Source organism: Castor canadensis, chromosome 5 (assembly GCF_047511655.1).
Source record: "Castor canadensis chromosome 5, mCasCan1.hap1v2, whole genome shotgun sequence".
NCBI lineage: Eukaryota > Metazoa > Chordata > Mammalia > Rodentia > Castoridae > Castor > Castor canadensis.
In genome coordinates, this window is record NC_133390.1 from 8,094,374 (window position 1) to 8,116,492 (window position 22,119).

Here is a 22,119-nt window from a genome sequence, read left to right on the forward strand (position 1 = left end):
CCAGAGGGAGCTAGGTTTCGATTCCCAGATAGCTGTCTAGTTCCTATTGAACTTTCTCAGTTGGGGGTGACAACACAGAGCTCCAGAGCCAGAGAGACCTAGGTTTCGATTTCCTGGACAGCTGTCCAGTTCCTGTTGAACTTTCTGAGCTGGGGTGACAACACAGAGCTCTAGAGCCAGAGGGACCTAGGTTTTAATTCTTCCCCCTGCCTCTCTGAGCCTCAGTTCTGCTGGTATGGAGAACAGGCCCTACCTAAGGGGATATTAAGAACAAAACCATGCGTAGGAGGCACTGGGCATCCTGCCTGGCTCCTTTGGTATGGATAATTTCATATATGCAAACATGGGCTACACTCGCACCAACATCCCTAAAGCTCCATGTATTGAAGAGTCTTGGCTGTGAGAGCACAGCCAAGTGTATTCTATGGTTTCTGCTGGCTATGCCAGCAAGCACCACCTCTCTCAACATACCACCTGTCCTCAGCATAGTGACCCTTTGGTCCTTGGGCCACATATGGCACTACTCCTGGAAGGAACTGAGTTAGCAAAGTCACCTTCAAAGTAGAGTGCAGAAGTTCATCCACTGGAGAAAGAAGAAAGTATCAGAACTGCTCATTTTTCCTTCCTCATACTTTGAAAACCATTAAGACACTGCCAAGATGGCACAGAACTGCATAGCTGCTACCCCTCTAAGTAGTAGCTACCATCGACCATCTCACCTTACAGATGAAAAAAAAGAGTATTTACCAGGCTGGTACATGGGGAAGCTGAGAGTCAAACTCAGGGAAGCCAACATTCTCAGCTCTTGTACACACCTTTCAAGTACACACCTTGATAAAAGAAAAAAAGTAAGCTTATATCACTTTTGAAAGACTTCTTCTTTGTAAATACTCCAGTGTACTACCACCTAGCAAAAAAATAATAATAAAAAAAGAAAGACTTTTTAAATATTCTTGGATAAACCCAAATATATGATGGTTGAATGCCTCTTAGGACTTCTATTTAATAAATAAGGATTAAATTATATTTGATGTCAGAAGAAAACTGTAAGTTGTTTTAGATACTAGGGAGAAAATACTGAAAAACTAAATTTATAAATCTATGTATAGTCACAAGAATGAACTTTCATGACATCATAGCTACTGATGATATAATTAAGCTAGTGATTTTGTTGTAAGTTTTGGTAAGTGAAAACACACTTTGATGTTAGCTATTAATCAGGATAGGTAATCAGTTTACAGACTGAATTACAAGTAAGTCATGAGTATAAGCAAGCCGGGCACTGGTGACTTATATTTGTAATCTTAACCAGTTGGGAGGCTGAGATTGGGAGGATTGTGATTCAAGGCCAGCCTAGGCAAATAATCTCCAAAATAACCAGAATGAAATGGACTGAAGATGTGGTTCAAGTGATAGAGCACCTGCTTTGAAAGCATGAAGCCCTGAATTCAAAACCCAGCCCCGCCAAAAAAAAAAAAAAGTAAGCAATTATGGTATACACAATTTACAATTTTATATTGTGATAGTTTAAATTTTAGTGACCAAACTTGCAGATGCTTTTACTTTAAGGATCTTCCTTTGCACACAAAAGGACATCATTTCCATGTAGTTTTCAACAATTATTTGTGTGACTACTTTCATAGCTAGTGGTACTTTTTGGTAATTTTTAGCCCCTTTTTAGGAAGATGGGAGAGGTGGGGAAGTATCTGTGATCCCAAATGCTACATTGGACTAAATTGAGGATAGTTACGGTGATGTATGCCTGTGATCCCAGTAGCACTCAGGAGGCTGAGGCAGGAGAATCATTTGAGCTCAGGAGTTTGAGACCAGCCTGGGTAACATAGCCAGACTCCATCTCAAAACAAACAGACAAACAAAGACCAACAAAAAAAAGCCCAATAATACTAGTCAACCTCCCCAAACCCTTTGTGTACAGCAGGGGTGGATATGAGAGCACTCATTAGGACAATTTGCAGTGTCTGGCCTGGAAAATGGAATGCACAACACCGTAGGATTGAAAAGGGTCAGAGCAGGCAGGGCAGGAAAGCCCATGGCACTGGCAGCAGGGAGTCAAAGCTCCCTCAGCAGAGAAGTGGCTCTAAGCCAGGGAAGCTGGCAGAAGACAGAGGCTGGGGAGAGATGCTGCCAAGCCAGAGGATTATTTTAATGTACAACAGTGTCTTCAAAGTGGTAAATTGATCCCAGAGAGGAGAAAGAAAGGAAGAGTCTAAACAATGAGCAGTCATGACAGTAGTTTCAGGCACTAATGTCCCATGACTGTGCTGCTTGATTTGTATTCAACAGAGAGAGCTTGCAAGGTACACTGTGGTAAATAACTAGAGTTACAGCTGTCAGAATTGTAAAAGTACCAGCTTCTCATGCAGTTAAACAGGGCAAATGTGATTTTAATGGGCAAGTATTGAATGCATTGGGATATATATTCAAGCACTCACCTCTGCTGAATAGGTAATGAGCTATGGTTATTTTCAGAAAACATTTTAGTTTCAAAATGCAGTACCAAAATAATGCTTTAAAGGACATTTGTGTCAAACATTAAAAATAACATTCTTTTAATAAGTTTCAACTTTCAGAGAAATATATGAGAAAGACCTATATATCTCTTCCAACAAAGAAAATGATGTCTTTCTTCTCTTCATACTTCATGTTACAAATTGTATGCTGAAGATGATATATTAATTTTATTTTCATTAGATAAAGTGAGGAAGAAACACAATGAGATTCAAATATATTACAAGGCATTTAGAGAGATGTGTTTTGTTGCTCAATTAGCTTCCAGAATGAAACAGAATTATTTAAAAGCATTATCCTGGCTTTTGTTTAGAATATGATCTTGTTTTCCTTAAACTATCAATAAATGGATCAAACAAATTATCTCAGAAACTTAACATTCAGGATATTCCAAAAAATCACATTCGACACATTCTTCCAGTTCCCTTAAGACTCGTGGGCTCTCCCCAACAGGAAACCTTGAGAGCGGAGCTCTGGGGGCACAAGCAGGCAGCTGACTCTGGGTTTTAAAAGCACAGTTTAGAGTCCTGAAGAACGGCATGAGCTGCCGAATGCAGGAAACAGAATGTTGGCGTAGAAGAGGAAACTCACTCTTCACAGTGAGCTCATCAGAGCCGCTCATTTCCTGCAAAAAACCCAAGACCAGAAAAATGATGTGGCTTTACTAAGGGTCAGAACTGCAACTAGAAGCACACGCACAGAGCAAAAGCTAAGTGATTGGTTCTTTAGGAAAATTCACTGCCAGCTCGGCAGAGGTATAGCCTCAAATTCTAGGTCTTTAAGATTTTTTATCAGGGTTCTGCCCTGAGCCCAGCCTAACTTGAGGCCTAGCCATTCTTCCTGGCAAGCTTTCCCTCCTCTGGGACAATAAGTAACAGAGTGGGGAGAAAAATGGTTTCTGTGTAACTGTGTTAGCCAGGAAGCCTTATCTCTTAGTGACTGCAAGGGGTTGTCTTCCACATGTGACATGGAAGAAAATAAAGATGGAATTTTTATGTCGTTTTAAAACTAAGAGCTATTTTGAAATTTTTTGAAGTCATTAAAATCAAGTGATATAAGAAATACTCCATGACTTACTTAGCTCTTGTCTCCTTTGCCATGAATATAGTTCGTAAAAGGAAAACATTTACCCCATATTTTAATCTTAGAAGTTCTAGGATTCTGATAGTGTGAGGTTTGCATTCTTGGTGATTCTCCTCTAGATCTGGCAGGGAGGCAGGGCCTTCAGTGTCCACTTCTGGAACAAATGCCCACCTGTAGCTGGAGGGAAAAATCCCAAGGTCAAGCTGCTGAATCAGAGCCCATATAAAAACATTCAAAGCTGTTTTATTAAGATACAATTTACATACCATATCCATCAAATACATACAGCTCAATGGCTCTGATTATTTCCATAGAATTGTACATTCATCAACACAATCAGTTTCATGGTATTTTCACGTACTGCTAAGAAACCTCCCCGCCTCGGGCATCATTCCTCAACCCTCTAACCCTCTCCATCTAAGGCAACTTACTTCTCTAATTTCTGCCTACGGATTTTCTTATTCCGGACATTCTGTATGAATGAATCATAAATATGTGTTCCTTGAAGACCGCTTCATTCAAGGTCCATCTGTGTTGTGGCATGTATTGGTACTTCATTTCTTTCATTGTTGAATGAGACTTCATTACATACTATACCACAGATTATGTGTCCATCTGTCACTTGATGACCATTTGGGTTGCCTCCACTTAGTGGCTATTATATATAATGCTGTTGTGCATGCTTGTACATCTGAACCCCCCACCACCTACCTTTTATTTTTTTGTGGTGCTAGGGTTTGAACACAGGGCATTGTGCATGCTAGCAAATGTTGTACCAATGAGCTATATCCCCAGCACCCCTGACCCTGCCTTTTAAAAACAGACTTTCTTTGCCTAGAACAGTGGCTCATGTCTATAATCCCAGCTACTCAAGAGGTGAAGACTGCATTGCTATTGAAGACCAACCCCCACAAAAAAGTTAATGAAATCAATAAAAGCTGGGCGTGATGGCATGTGCCTGCCAATCCAGCTACTTGGGAGGTGTCCAGGCTGGCCCAGGCATAAAAATACCAAAAGGAGAACAGAGCTCAGAGGATCCAAGATGGCAACTAGAGTGAGGAAGCAGACAGTGTGAGCCATGAAAATCAAAAATCTTGCTGAGATGCTGGAGCCACACTTGGCAGAAAAAAACCACCAAGAATAAGCAAAAGTCTGACACCCCGAACCCCCAGCCCACACAAAGCTTCTCCATACCATGTTACACTGAGAAACCAGGAGGGCTCCCATGCTGCCAGATGCCAGCTCTAAACCTGCTTGGGAGACTCAGACTAGCAGGTGAGCAAATAAGCAGAACGTGATATTCCCACAGCCACTCCTGGGATAAACCAGCATAGCACCCTGGACAGAATGACCCCCTACCCCGCAAAAAAACAAAACAAAACTGAGTAATAAACAAGGAACTGAAAAGGACATGCAGCAGAGAGGGCAGGGTGTTTTGAGTGCACTGGAGAAGAGGGGTAAGCAAGGAGCTGCTCTCTAAGCGAACTACCAGTAAACAAAGCTTGCAAAAGTAGATGGCTGACAGTAGGTGGCAGATGAGTCACTGTCTAAAATAGGGCAGATAGCAGTTCACAAAGCTGTCTCCTGACCCAACCACCTGGTGAGACTACAACAGAGCTACTTCTTAAATACCAACACCAGGACTGGATGCTGAAGGAGTGACACCAGAACTACTAAGAGTGAAACGTCATTCTTCCTGAACCTGAAATTTTTTTGTTCTTTCTCTCTAAGTGCTTGTCTTGTTCACTGTTGGCTAGTATACCATCTCTCCCTGTTGAATTCTTTGGTTCTCTATTTTTTTCTGTCTTTTTCTTCTGTCTTTTTCTTTCTTGGTTTCATTACTTTTACTAATACTAAATTACACACAGAACAGGGACAGAAACAGCACTAAGTGGAATGATGGGAAGACGAAAAAGGGATGAAAACCATTCTCCCCCATGAAATAAATTAGTACAGGATTCAGAGGGAAATGAAGAAAATGGATACCCAGTTTCAGACCCCAACAAAACAAAGATAGACTATCCCAAGGAACCCAATGAAGCCCACATGAACACTCTGAAAGAAGAAATTCTGCAAGAAATCACTGAGAATTTCATGGAAATGTTACTAGACAAGGTCAACCAAAATGTACTCAAGAAATTCCAAGACAATAAAAATAAAGAATATGAGAAGACACAAAAACAAATAAGTGAACTCATAGGAGGTCTAAATAAATACCAAAGTGAAACAGAGAACACCATAAATATAGAGATAAATGAATTAAGGATGAAAATTGACAGTATTAATGAGGAAGTGACCCACGATATGGAAAACCTCAGAAAAAAGAATGAAACAGAAATACAAAACAAAATGGAAGGCCACTCCAGCAGACTAGAACAAGTAGAAGACAGAATCTCAGAATTTGAAGATGAAATGGAAATTAAAGGAAAAAACTGAAGAACTATTACTCAAACAATTCAAAACCTGTGAAAGGAGTAGAGTATGCAAGAAGTGACCGACTCCATCAAAAGACCAAACTTGAGAATCATGAGTATTGAAGAAGGAGAAGAGGTGCAAGCAAAAGGAATTCATAACATATTCAACAAAATAATAACAGAAAAATTCCCAAATCTAGAGAAAACTATGCCCATTTAGGTACAAGAAGCCTCCAGGACACCAAACAGACTTGACCAAAATAGAACTACCCCACAACATGCTATCATTAAAACAACAAGTACAGAGAATAGAGAAAGAATACTGAAGGCTGTAAGAGAGAAAAAACAAGTAACACACAAAGGTAAACCCATCAAAATCACAGCAGATTTCTCAACGGAAACATTAAAAGCAAGAAGAGCATGAAGTGAGGTATTCCGGGCACTGAATGAAAATAAATTCAACCCTAGGATACTCTACCCCCCAAAAACTATCATTCAAAATAGATGGAGCAATAAAAGTTTTCCATATAAGCAGAAGCTAAAACAATATATGACCACCAAGCCACCACTACAAAACATTCTTCAAAGAATCCTGCACACAGAAAATGAAAGCATACAAATCACGAAAGGACAGACAGTACCAAACCACAGGAGAAGAAAAGCCAAGAAAGTAGAGAATAACACTGATTTAGCTGTACACAATCAAACCCTTAAACAACAAGACAAATGAAAGGAATCACCACACATCTATCAATACTAACAATGATGTTAAGGGACTTAATTCCCCCATCAAAAGACAACGTTTGGCAAACGATTAAAAAGGAAGATCCAACAATCTATTGCTCATAGGAGACCCATTTCATCGACAGAAACAAGCACTGGCTTAGGGTGAAAGGCTGGAAGAAGATTTACCAAGCCAATGCCCCTCAAAAACAGGCAATACTTACCTCAGACAAAGTAGACTTCAAACCTACATTGATCAAACGAGAGAAAGAAGGACATTCCATACTAACAAAAAGGGAAACACACCAAAAGGAAATAAAAATTATCAACCTATATGCACCCAACATCAATGCACCCAATTTCATCAAACATACTCTGAAGGACCTAAAAACACACATAAACTCCAACACAGCAGTAGTGGGAGACTTTAATACCCCCCATCACCAATAGATAGGTCATCCAAACAAAAATATCAATAAAGAAATCCTATATTAAATCACACCATAGATCAAATGGATCTAGCCAACTGCTGCACAATATACAGTCTTCTCAGCAGCCCATGGAACCTTCTCCAAAACTGATCATATCTTAGGGAACAAAGCAAGCCTCAGCAAATATAAGAAAATAGAAAAAATATCATGCATTCTAACTGATCACAATGCATTAAAATCAGAACTTAACAACATAAACAATAGTAAAAAACATGCAAACTGAAGATTTGTTAGAAGCTAACACACTGCTCAATGATCAACGGGTTATTGATGAAATAAAAGAGGAAATTAAAAGGTTCCTGGAAGTTAATGAAAATGAAAACACGACCTACCAGAACCTATGGGACAGAACAAAGGCAGTCCTGAGAGGAGAGTTTATAGCCAGGAGTGCATATAATAAAAGGACAGAAAGATCTCACATCAATGATTAAATGCTACATCTCAAACTCCTAGAAAAACATGAACAAGCAAATCCCAAAACAAACAGAAGGAGAGAAATAATAAAAATAAGAGCTGAAATCAATGAAATAGAAACAAAACAAGCCACACAAAGAATCAATGAAACAAAAAGTTGGTTCTTTGAAAAAATAAGTAAGATTAACAGACCCCTGGCAAACCTGACTAAAACGAGGAGAGAAAAAACCAAATCAGTAAAATCAGAAATGCAAAAGAGGAGATAACAACAAACACCACGGAAATCCAGGAAATTGTCAGAGACTACTTTGAGAACCTATATTCTAATAAATTTGAAAATCTTAAAGAAATGGACAGATTTCTAGATACTTAACGACCATCCAAAAATTGATCCAAGAGGACACTAATCACCTGAATAGATCTATAACACAAAATGAAATTGAAGCAGCAATAAAGAGTCTCCCAGAAAAGAAAAGTCCAGGACCTGATGGATTCTCTGCTGAATTCTATCAGACCTTTAAAGAAGAACTGATACCAACCCTCCTTAAACTGTTCCACAAAACAGAAAGGGAAGGAAAACAGCCTAACTCATTTTATGAAGCCAGTATTACATTCATCCCAAAACAAGACAAAGACACCTCCAAAAAGGAGAACTATAGGCCAATCTCCTTAATGAACATAGATGCAAAAATCCTCAATAAAATAATGGCAAACTGAATCCAACAACACATCAGAAAGATCATTCACCACAACCAAGTCGGCTTCATCCCAGGAATGCAGGGATGGTTCAACATACATAAATCTATAAATGTAATACAGCACATTAATAGAAGCAAAGACAAAAACCACTTGATCATTTCAATAGATGCAGAAAAAGCCTTCAACAAGATTTGACATCACTTCATGATAAAAGCTCTAAGAAAACTAGGTATAGAAAGAAAGTACCTCAACATTATAAAGGCTATATATGACAAACCTATAGCCAACATCATACTTAATGGCAAAAAACTGAAACTATTTCCCCTAACATCAGGAACGAGACAAGGGTGCCCACTATCTCCACTCCTATTCAACATAGTACTGAGATTCCTAGCTACAGCAATGAGGCAAAGAGAAGAAATAAAAGGAGTACAAATAGGTAAAGAAAGTGTTAAAATATCCCTATTTGCAGACAATATGATCCTATACCTTAAAGACCCAAAAAACTCTACTCAAAAACTCCTAGATACGATAAACAGCTACAGCAAGGTGGCAGGATACAAAATCGACTTACAAAAATCATTAGCTTTTCTATACACCAATGATGAACAAACTGAGAAAAAATATATGGAAACAATTCCATTTACAATAGCCTCAAAAAAAATCAAATACCTAGGAGTAAACTTAACAAAGGATGTGAATGACCTCTACAAGGAACACTACAAACCCCTGAAGAAAGAGATCGAGGAAGACTACAGAAGGTGGAGAGATCTCCCATGCTCATGGATTGGTAGAATCAACATAGTAAAAATGGCTATACTACCAAAAGCAATCTACATGTTTAATGCAATTCCCATCAAAATCCCAATGACATTCATCACAGAGATTGAAAACTCCACCTTAAAATTCACTTAGAAACATAAGAGACCACAAATACTCAAGGCAATACTCAGCAAAAAGAGCAATGCTGAAGGTATCACAATACATAACTTCAAACTTTACTACAAAGCAATAGCAATAAAAACAGCATGGTACTGGCACAAAAACAGACATGAAGACCAGCAGAACAGTATAGAGGACCCGGATATGAATCCACACAACTATGCCCACCTTATTTTTGACAAAGGTACTAAAAGTATACAATGGAGAAAAGACAGCCTCTTCAACAAATGTTGTTGGGAAAAGTGGTTATCCATCTGCAAAAAACTGAAACTAGATCCATGTCTATCACCCTGTACTAGTATCAACTCAAAATGGATCAAGGACCTTAATATCAGACCCAAAACTGAAGTTCGTACAGGAAAAAGCAGGAAACACTCTGGAAGTAATAGGTATAGGCAAGGACTTCCTCAATAGAACCCCAGCAGCTCAGCAACTCAGAGAAAGGATGGACAAATGGGACGTCATAAATCTAAAAAGCTTCTGCACAACAAAAGAAATGGTCTCTAAAGTGAAGAGACCACCCACAGAGTGGGAGAAAATATTTGCCAGCTATACATCAGACAAAGGACTGATAACCAGAACATATAGGGAACTCAAAAAACTAAACTCTTCCCAAATCAATGAACCAAAAGAAATGGGCAACTGAACTAAACAGAACTTGCTCAAAAGAAATTCAAATGGCAAAAAAACACATGAAAAAATGCTCACTATCTCTAGCCATAAAGGAAATGCAAATTCAAACCACACTAAGATTCCACCTCACCCCTGTCAGAATAGCCATCATTAGCAACACCACTAACAACAGGTGTTGGCAAGGATGGTGGGGGTGGGTGGGCGGAAGGAACCCTTTTTACACTGCTGGTGGGAATGCAAACTAGTACAACCACTCTGGAAAAAAATTTGTAGGCTTCTTAAAAATCTAAACGTAGATCTGCTATAAGATCCAGCAATCCCACTCCTGGGGATATACCCAAAGGAATGTGACTCAGGTTACTCCAGAGGCACTTGCACACCCATGTTTATTACAGTGCTATTCACAATAGGCAAGTTACGGAAACAATTAAGATGCCCTAGTACTGATGAATGGATTAAGAAAATGTGGTATTTATACACAATGGAATTTTACTAAGCCATGAAGAAGAATGAAATCTTATCATTCGCAAGTAAATGGATGGAACTGGAGAACATCATTCTGAGTGAGATTAGCCAGGCTCAGAAGACCAAAAATCCTATGTTCTCACTTATATTTGGACTTTAGATCTAGGGCAAATACAGCAATGTGGTCGGACTTGGGTCACATGACAAGAGGAGATATGGGGATAGGTAAGAACCCAAAATATGATAGTATTTGATGTCCCCACTGCAGAGCAACTAATACAGAAACCTTAAAGCGAAAGAGGTCAATAGGAGAAGGGGATCAGGAACTAGTGTAAAGATCAGTTAGAGATGAATCAACATGGGATGTGACACATTTGTACATGGAAGCAATGCCAGGAATCTCCCTGTATAGCTATTCTTATCTCAACTAGCAAACACACTTTGTCTTTCTTATTATTGCTTATGTCTACTCTTCAACAAAATTAGAGATAAGGGCAAAACAGGTTCTGCCTGGAAGCAAGGGGGATGGGGTGGGGGGTGGGGGGGCAGGGGAGAGAAATGACCCAAACATTGTATGCACATGTGAATAAATGAATACAAAAAAATACCTAAAGGCAAAAGGGCCAGGGGCATGGCACAAGTGGTAGACAACCTGCCTGGCAAGCGCAAGGCACTAAGTCCAAACCCCAGTACCACCAAACCAAACCAAACAAACTTTGATTTTGGAGTACTTTTAGGTTCGTAGCTGAGCAGAGTTCCCCATATGTCCCCTATTGTCACATTCACAGCCCCTCCTACAACACCTGGAAGCCACTGCTCTTTTTACTGTCCCTGTAGTTTTCCCTGTTTCAGAATGTCATATTACTGGAATGATACAGTGTGTAGCCTTTTCGGATTGGCTTTTTTCACTTAATAGGCATTTTTATTTATTTATTTTTTTTGGTGGTACTGTGGCTTGAACTCAAAACCTGCCTGACACTTGCTATGCAGGTATGCTACCACTTGGGCCACTCCACCAGCCCTTTTTTGTGTTGGGTATTTTTGAAATAGGGTTTTGAGAACTATTTGCCCAAGCTGGCTTCAAACTATGATCATCCTAATCTCTGTCCCCTTAGTAGCTGGGAATACAGGCATGAGCCACCAGAACCTGGCAATAATAGGTATTCTTACTAAGATAACCCACAAATGTTTTAACCACACATTTCCACATGACCACTCTCATGTGGGCAGTACAAAGAAGGCAGCCTCTGGGGCCAGGCATGAAGTGCAGGAGCAGCTGTGTTGAGTCTGCAGGAAACGTGTGTCAAGGTGGCAAAGTGAGCTGGAGAGGGCCCACTCCAAATAAACGCATCCACATCTAACTGCAGATGACAATGCAGTTTATGTCATGCAGTGAGGACCACCAGTGGGCAACCCCCATTCTAAAAGCATTCAATGGCAAAAGCCACCTGAGCCAACACCATCACGCTGACACACTTCATAGACAAATTTGTCAACACGACTGTGAACCAAATTTATGACAGCACAGGTGTTGAGAGTAACCTGAAACCTGGGTTTCCAAGCTGGCTACTAAAATCTGAGGCTGTGGCTTTTTGCACACTGTACATGAAAGAACAAGTGAAAGTCCGTAAAGAAAAGGAGAATCAGTACTTCAAAAAGGGCACAAAGTCTTGTCTGACTTACATTTGAAACAATGGCATTTTGTCAGGTGGAAAAGAGAGTGCTGTGTCCAAGAATTTGCAGGCTGATAAATACAAGATGAGTTCACTCGGGGGTATCTCCCCCATCGAAGGCCCATTTCCATCAGTGACTGAAACTTTTATTCTGTTTATTTTGTTGCTGTTTCTATAAATTTGAAAGGAAATTATTGTTAGAAGTTAACTCACATCTACTGTAGTCCATTTGTTTATGAAAATTTCACAGGATGGATTTTTTTTTTTTAAGTAGTGGGGTTTGAACACAACTTACACATTGAGCCACTCCACCAGCCATTTTTTTTTGAGATAGGGTCTCACAAACTACTTTGCCTGCTCTGGCAGTGAACTTTGATCCTCCTGATCCCTGCCTCCTGAGTAGCTGGGATTGCAGATGTGAGCCACCAGTGCCCAGCCAGATTTTCTTTTACAAAGTTTTCAGACTATCTGGCCCCTTCCCAGTACTTGGGGAAGGTGGTGTGTGGCATTAGCCTGCTAGTCCTGAGCACCTGCATGTGTGTGCAGACTTTCTACTACTCACCTCAGCAACTCATCATCCTCCTTAAGATCTTCTTCAAGCTGTATGAATGTCTGAATCTTAAAAAGAGAATGTGCATTCAAGTTACTATTTAAGAGTCATTAAACTTACTCAAATTTTATTTCTATAAGAAACTAGCAGTTGCCTAGGATGCAGCAAGGGTCTTGGTTCCATCCCCAGCACTGCAAATCAACAATAGTAACAACACTAGAAAATAATATTAAATGGTATAAATTAGTTGGAATAAACTGACTATTGCAGCTAAGGGTGAGAGATCAAACATGACAATATGATAAAACATTGCCTAGTTAACTAACAGCTATGTGTTACCAACATTATCAAAACAACTTTTAGATGAAATTAGGTGCATGTGCACCAACATATTCAAAGTGAAAAATCACTTTAAAAAGCTCCAATCTCAGAATTGGAGAACATCATTCTGAGTGAGGTTAGCCTGGCCCAAAAGACCAAAAATCGTATGTTCTCCCTCATATGTGGACATTAGATCAAGGGCAAACACAACAAGGGGATTGGACTTTGAGCACATGATAAAAGCGAGAGCACACAAGGGAGGGGTGAGGATAGGTAAGACACCTAAAAAATTAGCTAGCATTTGTTGCCCTTAATGCAGAGAAACTAAAGCAGATACCTTAAAAGCAACTGAGGCCAATAGGAAAAGGGGACCAGGGAAAAGGTTAGATCAAAAAGAATTAACCTAGAAGGTAACACACACGCACAGGAAATTAATGTGAGTCAACTCCCTGTATAGCTATCCTTATCTCAACCAGCAAAAACACTTGTTCCTTCCTATTATTGCTTCTACTCTCTCTTCAACAAAATTAGAGATAAGGGCAAAATAGTTTCTGCTGGGTATTGTGGTGGTGGGGGGGACAGGGAGGGGGTGGAGTGGGTGGTAAGGGAGGGGGTGGGGGCAGGGGGGAGAAATGACCCAAGCCTTGTATGCACATATGAATAATAAAACAATAAAAAAAATAAAAAATAAAAAATAAAAAGGTCCAATCTCCTCTCAAGAGTAAAATATGTGTACTCACCAATTCAGAGACCATTATTGGCCACAGTGAGGTCAGATGTTGAGGAGATATTCTTAGCAGCAAAACTCTGAAAAAAAGAAACATCTGAGCAGCAACTATGGATGTCTGTCCAACTCTGAGATTGTCTGTCAGGCGTTCTAAGGAAAGAAGATTTTAAATATGTCATACAAATATGCAGTTTGAGGTTTCTCATTAACCAAAAAATACATAAAATTGTACCTGTTTTGCGCTTTTGACAAGACAGTCTAAGAGATGAGCATTGGGAAGATGTTTTGTGCATGAGCCTACCTCATTGTGAAGTACAGCAGGCCATGGCCCTTGTTAAAGGGGTGAATCAACAAAGGTATTGGATCTCTGATCCCACAAATCCCCAGATGGCCAATGACCACTTACATTTCCTTTGAAGAATAAGAATCATGAGACTCAGACACCCAAGATAGCCCTTGGCTGAGTGATGGATTCAGACATCACAGACTGTTTGGCAGACAGCAGTTGGTGGGGAGTGAAGCAAGGGAATAAGACAGACTGATCTAGTCAATTTTAGATTTGATGCCCATGACAAAAACTTTAATTCCTGCAAGTGAAATCCTCTAACCCCTAACATTCTTCCCCACTTTTCCACTGAAGGAATTCTTTGTGAAATGGGATTTTAAAGGTTTCTCTAGGGCTGGTGGAATGGCTCAAGTGGTACCTGCCTACCAAGTGTGAGGCTCTGAGCTCAAACCCCGCACTGCCAAAAAAAAAAAGAAAAAAGAAAAAAAAACCAACTTCTCTAATACGCTGCTAGAGTTAACAACAGAACTATGGTGATGCTAGCTAATATTTGCTGTAGTACATCAGTAATAAACTTCTATTTATTTGAGCTAGCTAAAGTAGGTTTTTATTTCTTGTCTTTGAAGTACTCTGACCTGAGCGGGGTATGGTGGCCTGCAATACCAGCACTTGTGAGGCAGAGGCAGGAAGAACGAGAGTTTGAAGCCAGCCTGGGAAACACAGATCCTATCTTGAAAGAAGAGAAAAGAAAAAAAAAAAGAAGAGCCAAATGGAAATTTTAGAATGAAGAAAATCAATTCACAGAAAGAAGAGAACTCCTGAATGACTCAGTAGGAGAGGAATGAAGGAAGATCAGAACAGATAAAATAAAATAAGAAAGGCGCCTGACACTGGTGGCTCACGTCTGTATCCTAGCTACTCAGAATGTAGAGATCAGAAGGATCATGGTTTGAAGCCAGCCTGGGCAAATAGTTCACGAGACCCTATCTCAAAAAAAACCATCACAAAAAAGAGTTGGTGGAGTGGCTCTGAGTCAAAACCCCAGTACTAAAATAAATAAATAAACAAATGAATAAATGAATGAATGAATAAGAAAGGTAAACACGCCCAACAATCTCAGGGACCAGTGGAGATAACAACATATCTAAGATCTGTGCCATTTCAGTCTCAGATGGAGAGGAAAGCACATAGGTTGGAAAAATATGTGAAGAAACTGTGACTGTAAACATCCAAAATTCTGACCTTTTCTCAAAAAAAAAAGTCCCCCAAACAAAAATCTGGAAAAGATGACATTGAGTCACTGGCACTAAGATTTCCTGGTTTTGGTAAAGGCACTATGGTTATGTGAGATGTTCTTACATGGGAAGCTGCATGAGTGATACAAAGAAACTCTTGGTACTATTTTTATAACCTCTTGCAGGTCTTAATCTATTTCAAAATACAAAATACTAAAAGAAAGCTTTATAGCCAGGCTTTGGTGGCTCACACCTGTAATTCTAGTTGCTTGGGAGACAGAGATCAGGAGGATTGCAGTTCAAGGCCAGCCCAGGCAAAAAGTTAGCAAGATTCCATCTCAATAAATAAGCCAAGGGTGGTAGTGTATTTTTGTCATCCCAGATATTCCGGAGGCCATAGGTAGGAAGACTGTAGTTCAAGACTGGCCTGGGGCAAAACCAGGAGACTCTATCTGAAAAATAACTAAAGCAAAAAAGGGATTGGGGTGTGGTTCAAGTGGTAGAGAGCCTGCCTAGTAAGTGCAATGTCCTGAGTTCAAGCCCCCAGCACTGCCAAAAAAACCTGCAGAGAAACCCCAAAAAACAAAATTACAAAAACAGAAATACTGCCAGGTGCTGGTGGCTCATGCCTGCAATCTTAGCTACTTAGGAGACAGAAATTAGGAGGATCACAATTCGAAGCCAACTGGGGCAAATAGTTTATGAAACCCTATCCTAAAAAACCTATCACAAAAAGTGCTGGTAGAGTGGCTCAAGGTGTAGGTCCTGAGTTCAAACCCCAGTACCACAAAAATAACAACAAAAACCAAAACCAAGAACACAAATACCAAGGTTTGGGTTTAGCTCAGTGGCAAGTAAGTGAAAGTGTAAGTGGTAAGTGTAAGGCCCTGCGTTCAATCCCTAGAACTGAAAAACAAGACAAAACCAAAAACAGCCAAAGAAATCCCTACCTAATTATCTGCTTTCTCTTTTTTTGAGATAGGGTCTTACCCAGGTTGGCCTTGAACTTGTGATCCTCCTGCTTCATCTGCCCAAGTGCTGGGATTATAGATGTATGCTACCATACCTGGCTAAGTAAAACGTTTTTAAAAGGTAGAGTAAGATTTATAACATAATTTTACATTCCACTGATAAGTGGGTGAACACTATGGAATAGAATATTATTTAGCAACAAAAAGTAAGAAGCTACTGATAATTATAAGAATATGAATTACTCTCAGACACATCATGCTAAGGGAAGAAGCCAGATGTAAAGGCTACCTACTATGCAATCACAAGTAGATGGAATTCTAGAAAAGACAGAACCACATCACCAGAAAGCAGACTTGGTTGGCTAGGACTGAGGGGAGGGGCTCACAGAAGGGGCACAAGGGAACTTTTGGGGAGATGAATATTCTACGTCTTGATTGTGGTGGTGTTTGCATTACATGTCCATCGAAATTCATAGCACTTTACAGCCAAGGGCTGATATATACGATACTGTTCTACCTCAATAAGCTTGAAGAAAAAAAGGAGTTATTCCATAGTTCTATTATTTGTAGAACTTTCATATTAGCCTTCATAACATCAAATTTTTAAAAATCCTTCAAGAATGGCATTGATTTTTTTTTATATCATTTAGCCTGTGAGTATTAAGGAAAATAAATTCCTACTTGAGAATTCTTTCATATCTTGGGGAGGGAGAACTGAGAACACAATGTCCACTTTGCCACCTTAACATTTTTTTTTTTCATTTTTCTTTTATTATTCATATGTGCATACAAGGCTTAGTTTATTTCTCCCCCCTGCCCCCACCCCCTCCCTTACCACCCACTCCACCCCCTCCCGCTCCCCCCCTCAATACCCAGCAGAAACTATTTTGCCCTTATCTCTAATTTTGTTGTAGAGAGAGTATAAGCAATAATAGGAAGGAACAAGGGGTTTTGCTGGTTGAGATAAGGATAGCTATACAGGGCATTGACTCACATTGATTTCCTGTGCGTGGGTGTTACCTTCTAGGTTAATTCTTTTTGATCTAACCTTTTCTCTAGTTCCTGGTCCCCTTTTCCTATTGGCCTCAGTTGCTTTAAGGTATCTGCTATTAGTTTCTCTGCATTAAGGGCAACAAATGCTAGCTAGTTTTTTAGGTGTCTTACCTATCCTCACCCCTCCCTTGTGTGCTCTCGCTTTTATCATGTGCTCATAGTCCAATCCCCTTGTTGTGTTTGCCCTTGATCTAATGTCCACATATGAGGGAGAACATACGATTTTTGGTCTTTTGAGCCAGGCTAACCTCACTCAGAATGATGTTCTCCAATTCCATCCATTTACCAGCGAATGATAACATTTCGTTCTTCTTCATGGCTGCATAAAATTCCATTGTGTATAGATACCACATTTTCTTAATCCATTCGTCAGTGCTGGGGCATCTTGGCTGTTTCCATAACTTGGCTATTGTGAATAGTGCCGCAATAAACATGGATGTGCAGGTGCCTCTGGAGTAACAGTCTTTTGGGTATATCCCCAAGAGTGGTATTGCTGGATCAAATGGTAGATCGATGTCCAGCTTTTTAAGTAGCCTCCAAATTTTTTTCCAGAGTGGTTGTACTAGTCTACATTCCCACCAACAGTGTAAGAGGGTTCCTTTTTCCCCGCATCCTCGCCAACACCTGTTGTTGGTGGTGTTGCTGATGATGGCTATTCTAACAGGGGTGAGGTGGAATCTTAGTGTGGTTTTAATTTGCATTTCCTTTATTGCTAGAGATGGTGAGCATTTTTTCATGTGTTTTCTGGCCATTTGAATTTCTTCTTTTGAGAAAGTTCTGTTTAGTTCACGTGCCCATTTCTTTATTGGTTCATTAGTTTTGGGAGAATTTATTTTTTTAAGTTCCCTGTATATTCTGGTTATCAGTCCTTTGTCTGATGTATAGTTGGCAAATATTTTCTCCCACTCTGTGGGTGTTCTCTTCAGTTTAGAGACCATTTCTTTTGATGAATAGAAGCTTTTTAGTTTTATGAGGTCCCATTTATCTATGCTATCTCTTAGTTGCTGTGCTGCTGGGGTTTCATTGAGAAAGTTCTTACCTATACCTACTAACTCCAGAGTATTTCCTACTCTTTCTTGTATCAACTTAAGAGTTTGGGGTCTGATATTAAGATCCTTGATCCATTTTGAGTTAATCTTGGTATAGGGTGATATACATGGATCTAGTTTCAGTTTTTTGCAGACTGCTAACCAGTTTTCCCAGCAGTTTTTGTTGAAGAGGCTGCTATTTCTCCATTGTATATTTTTAGCTCCTTTGTCAAAGATAAGTTGCTTATAGTTGTGTGGCTTCATATCTGGATCCTCTATTCTGTTCCACTGGTCTTCATGTCTGTTTTTGTGCCAGTACCATGCTGTTTTTATTATTATTGCTTTGTAATATAGTTTGAAGTCAGGTATTGTGATACCTCCTGCATTGTTCTTTTGACTGAGTATTGCCTTGGCTATTCGTGGCCTCTTGTGTTTCCATATAAATTTAACAGTAGATTTTTCAATCTCTTTGATGAATGTCATTGGAATTTTGATGGGAATTGCATTAAACATGTAGATTACTTTTGGGAGTATAGACATTTTTACTATGTTGATTCTACCAATCCATGAGCATGGGAGATCTCTCCACTTTCTATAGTCTTCCTCAATCTCTTTCTTCAGAAGTGTATAGTTTTCCTTGTAGAGGTCTTTCACATCTTTTGTTAGGTTTACACCTAGGTATTTGATTTTTTTTGAGGCTATTGTAAATGGAATTGTTTTCATACATTCTTTTTCCGTTTGCTCATTGTTAGTGTATAGAAATGCTAATGATTTTTCTATGTTGATTTTATATCCTGCTACCTTGCTATAGCTATTGATGATGTCTAGAAGCTTCTGAGTAGAGTTTTTTGGGTCTTTAAGGTATAGGATCATGTCGTCTGCAAATAGGGATATTTTGACAGTTTCTTTACCTATTTGTATTCCTTTTATTCCTTCTTCTTGCCTAATTGCTCTGGCTAGGAATTCCAGTACTATGTTGAATAGGAGTGGAGATAATGGGCATCCTTGTCTGGTTCCTGATTTTAGAGGGAATGGTTTTAATTTTTCTCCGTTAAGTATAATGCTGGCTGTAGGTTTGTCATATATAGCTTTTATAATGTTGAGGAACTTTCCTTCTATTCCTAGTTTTCTTAGAGCTTTTATCATGAAATGATGTTGGATCTTATCAAAGGCTTTTTCTGCATCTATTGAGATGATCAAGTGGTTTTTGTCTTTGCTTCTGTTAATGTGGTTTATTACGTTTATTGATTTTCGTATGTTGAACCACCCCTGCATCCCTGGGATGAAGCCTACCTGGTCGTGGTGAATAATCTTTTTGATGTGTTGCTGAATTCGATTTGCCATTATTTTGTTGAGGATTTTTGCATCAATGTTCATTAAGGAGATTGGCCTATAGTTCTCCTTTTTGGAGGTGTCTTTGCCTGGTTTTGGGATAAGTGTAATAGTGGCTTCATAAAATGTGTTTGGCAGTTTTCCTTCCCTTTCTATTTCATGGAACAGTTTAAGGAGGGTTGGTATCAGTTCTTCACCTTAACATTTTATGAGAAGAAAAAATTGCCCTGAAAACCATATACAATATCCATATCAATTAATTTTCAATGCAAACAATTTAGTAAGAACGAAGAAAAGCGAAAAAAAAAAAAAAAAAAGAAGAAGAAGAAGAAGAAGAGGAAACTGTTCAAATATTGCTCATTCACCAGCTTCTGTGACGGGATTGAGGCGCTTTATTAACATGAAGGATCCTGACTGCCCCAGAATCCAGCAGAAGACAGCGCTGAGAATCACTCCTACACTGTACCGCAAGACTTTTAAAATCTACCCCCCCAAATTTATACCATTATAAACATGATATTCAATTTGAATTTTAAAATAAAGTTTCAAATTTACTGATACATGCCTTAGGTTTGATGATACCCCCTGTAGATTAGAATAGTCATTTTGACACCTGACCATTGTGCCAAAATGTGCCGTCGCCCCTCCAAGAGCTACCCACTTCAGCCTTATCTGTTTGGGGGCAGGGAAGGGAGGGTTGGCTGTTGCTATGGTTTGAATATGTGTCCTCACTAAAACACACTGAAATTTAGTTGCCAACGAAATGGTATTGGGAGGTGGGGCCTTTAAGAGGCTATGAGGCCCTCATACGTGGACTGCCACTATTATGAAAGGGGGAGTCTGGCCCACCCTTGCTCTCTGGACCCTCCACTATGGCATGATGCAGCAAGAAGACCCTTGTCCATCAACACTACTCTTCCCAGCTCCCAGAACTGCAGCCAGTACTTTCTGTTCATCATGAGCTACCCAATTTCAGGTATCCTGTTCTAGCAGCACAGAACAGATCGACAGCCAGCTTACCTTGTATCAGGGGAAGGTAAAGGTGGTACTGATCAAGTTCGCCACTGAAGACAGCAAAAGCCTGGCGCTTTAGCAGCATGGCTTTTTGCTCAAAACTTGAGAACAGTTTTAAAGAACTGCTCTGCATATCTGTAATAAACACATGGCAAGCAAGTTTGAAAAAACAAAACCCAGTCAGAGATGACAGATAAGCAATTCAAACTGGAGTAATTCCTGCCTTCCCTGATAAAAACCATGATCTCCATTAGCTGACAGAATGTGATTACTATTCCAATGTATATTTTAAAAATACTTATTTCACTAATGATACATGGTGACAGGGCATTAAAAGAGGACCTGAGGGCTAGAAGTGTGGCTCAACTGGGAGAGGGCCTGCCTAGAAAGCACGGGTTCCAACCCCAGTACTGCCAAAAAAACAAGAGGATCCAAGGTGTAGAGAAGTACTCCTAAATTGGGCATGTGGCCATGCATGAAATCTCAGCACTCTGGAAGTACAGACAGGAAGATCATGAGTTCGAGGCTAGTCTAGGCTACATAGCAAGATCTTGTCTAAAAAAGCCCCCTCAAAATTATGGAAAACTTATTACTTTCAAAACAAATGTCAAAGCTGGGCACTGGTGGCTCACACCTGTAATCCTTGCTACTCAGGAGGCAGAGATCAGGAAGATGGAGGTTCAAAGCCAGCCCAGGGAAATAGTTCACAAGACCCTATCTCGAAAAAACCCATCACAAAAAAGGGCTGGTAGTGTGGCTCAAGGTGTAAGCCCTGAGTTCAGCCCTAGTACCTCAAAACAAAAATAAAAAAACCTGTCAAAATGTAAACCCGACTGCTTTCAACAATATTTCTCCACTACAAAGCTATGAAAAATGGAGGTTGTTAAGGCCTCCTGGTTAAGAGACTGGAACTGGAAGATGCATTCACTTAGTCCTGACATGTTCTACATATCACACCACCCCTTAGCACCATAAAAGGTTTGACGTGGCAAAAGGTGGTTATAATGGCATTGTCCTTTAAAGTGTGATAAGTAACACAAAACTTACTCATTAAGTCCTTAAACATTGTTTTCTCATGAGTCAGAAGATGGTCAATAATGGACTTCCAACTGAATATGAAAAAAGGCAAAATTAATTAAATGTACAACAGAGAGTCTGATCAAATGTGTCAAGAAAATACCATGCCCCTTAAGATCTATTAAAAACTGCTCTCTGAAAAGAGGTTAGAGATGCAAATTGATAGTTTTTATACAAGCAAAGGCCAAGCAACAGTTGTCGCATCAGGAATTAACAATGACTTTTTCCAGCTGACAAATTGGCAAGGTGCTCTGGCTTTTTTGAGAGTTGCCCTTAAACTCATTCATACAGGACAATGTTCACAGTTTTCTTGATGGGAAGGGGATTGTAAGGAAAACAGCAGCCATAGTGCTTACTTAAGAGGGTCAGTATGCATTAATGACAAGAGTCACAGGATTATAGTCAACCCCTTATATCCCCAGGCTCTGCAACACCAGATTCAATCAACCGTGATTGAAA

The 22,119-nt window shown here is 39.6% G+C and overlaps 1 protein-coding gene across 3 annotated transcripts in view; it reads right to left on the bottom strand.

The window, feature by feature from the left end:
• Positions 1 to 1,488: 1,488 nt before the first annotated feature.
• Positions 1,489 to 22,119, bottom strand: part of Dop1b (DOP1 leucine zipper like protein B) — a 132,250-nt gene continuing 111,619 nt past the window's right edge. For 2 of the 3 annotated variants that reach the window (XM_074072687.1, XM_074072688.1), the window contains 7 exons: positions 21,631 to 21,692; positions 20,590 to 20,718; positions 13,678 to 13,814; positions 12,629 to 12,684; positions 12,077 to 12,238; positions 3,660 to 3,789; positions 1,489 to 3,154 (listed from right to left, as the gene is read on the bottom strand). In XM_074072687.1, the coding sequence (XP_073928788.1) occupies positions 2,903 to 3,154; positions 3,660 to 3,789; positions 12,077 to 12,238; positions 12,629 to 12,684; positions 13,678 to 13,814; positions 20,590 to 20,718; positions 21,631 to 21,692 (928 nt within the window). In that variant the 3' untranslated portion in view covers positions 1,489 to 2,902. Of the gene's footprint in view, positions 3,155 to 3,659; positions 3,790 to 12,076; positions 12,239 to 12,628; positions 12,685 to 13,677; positions 13,815 to 20,589; positions 20,719 to 21,630; positions 21,693 to 22,119 lie in introns of those variants that run through there. The other variant, XR_012447854.1, reaches the window with a different exon arrangement.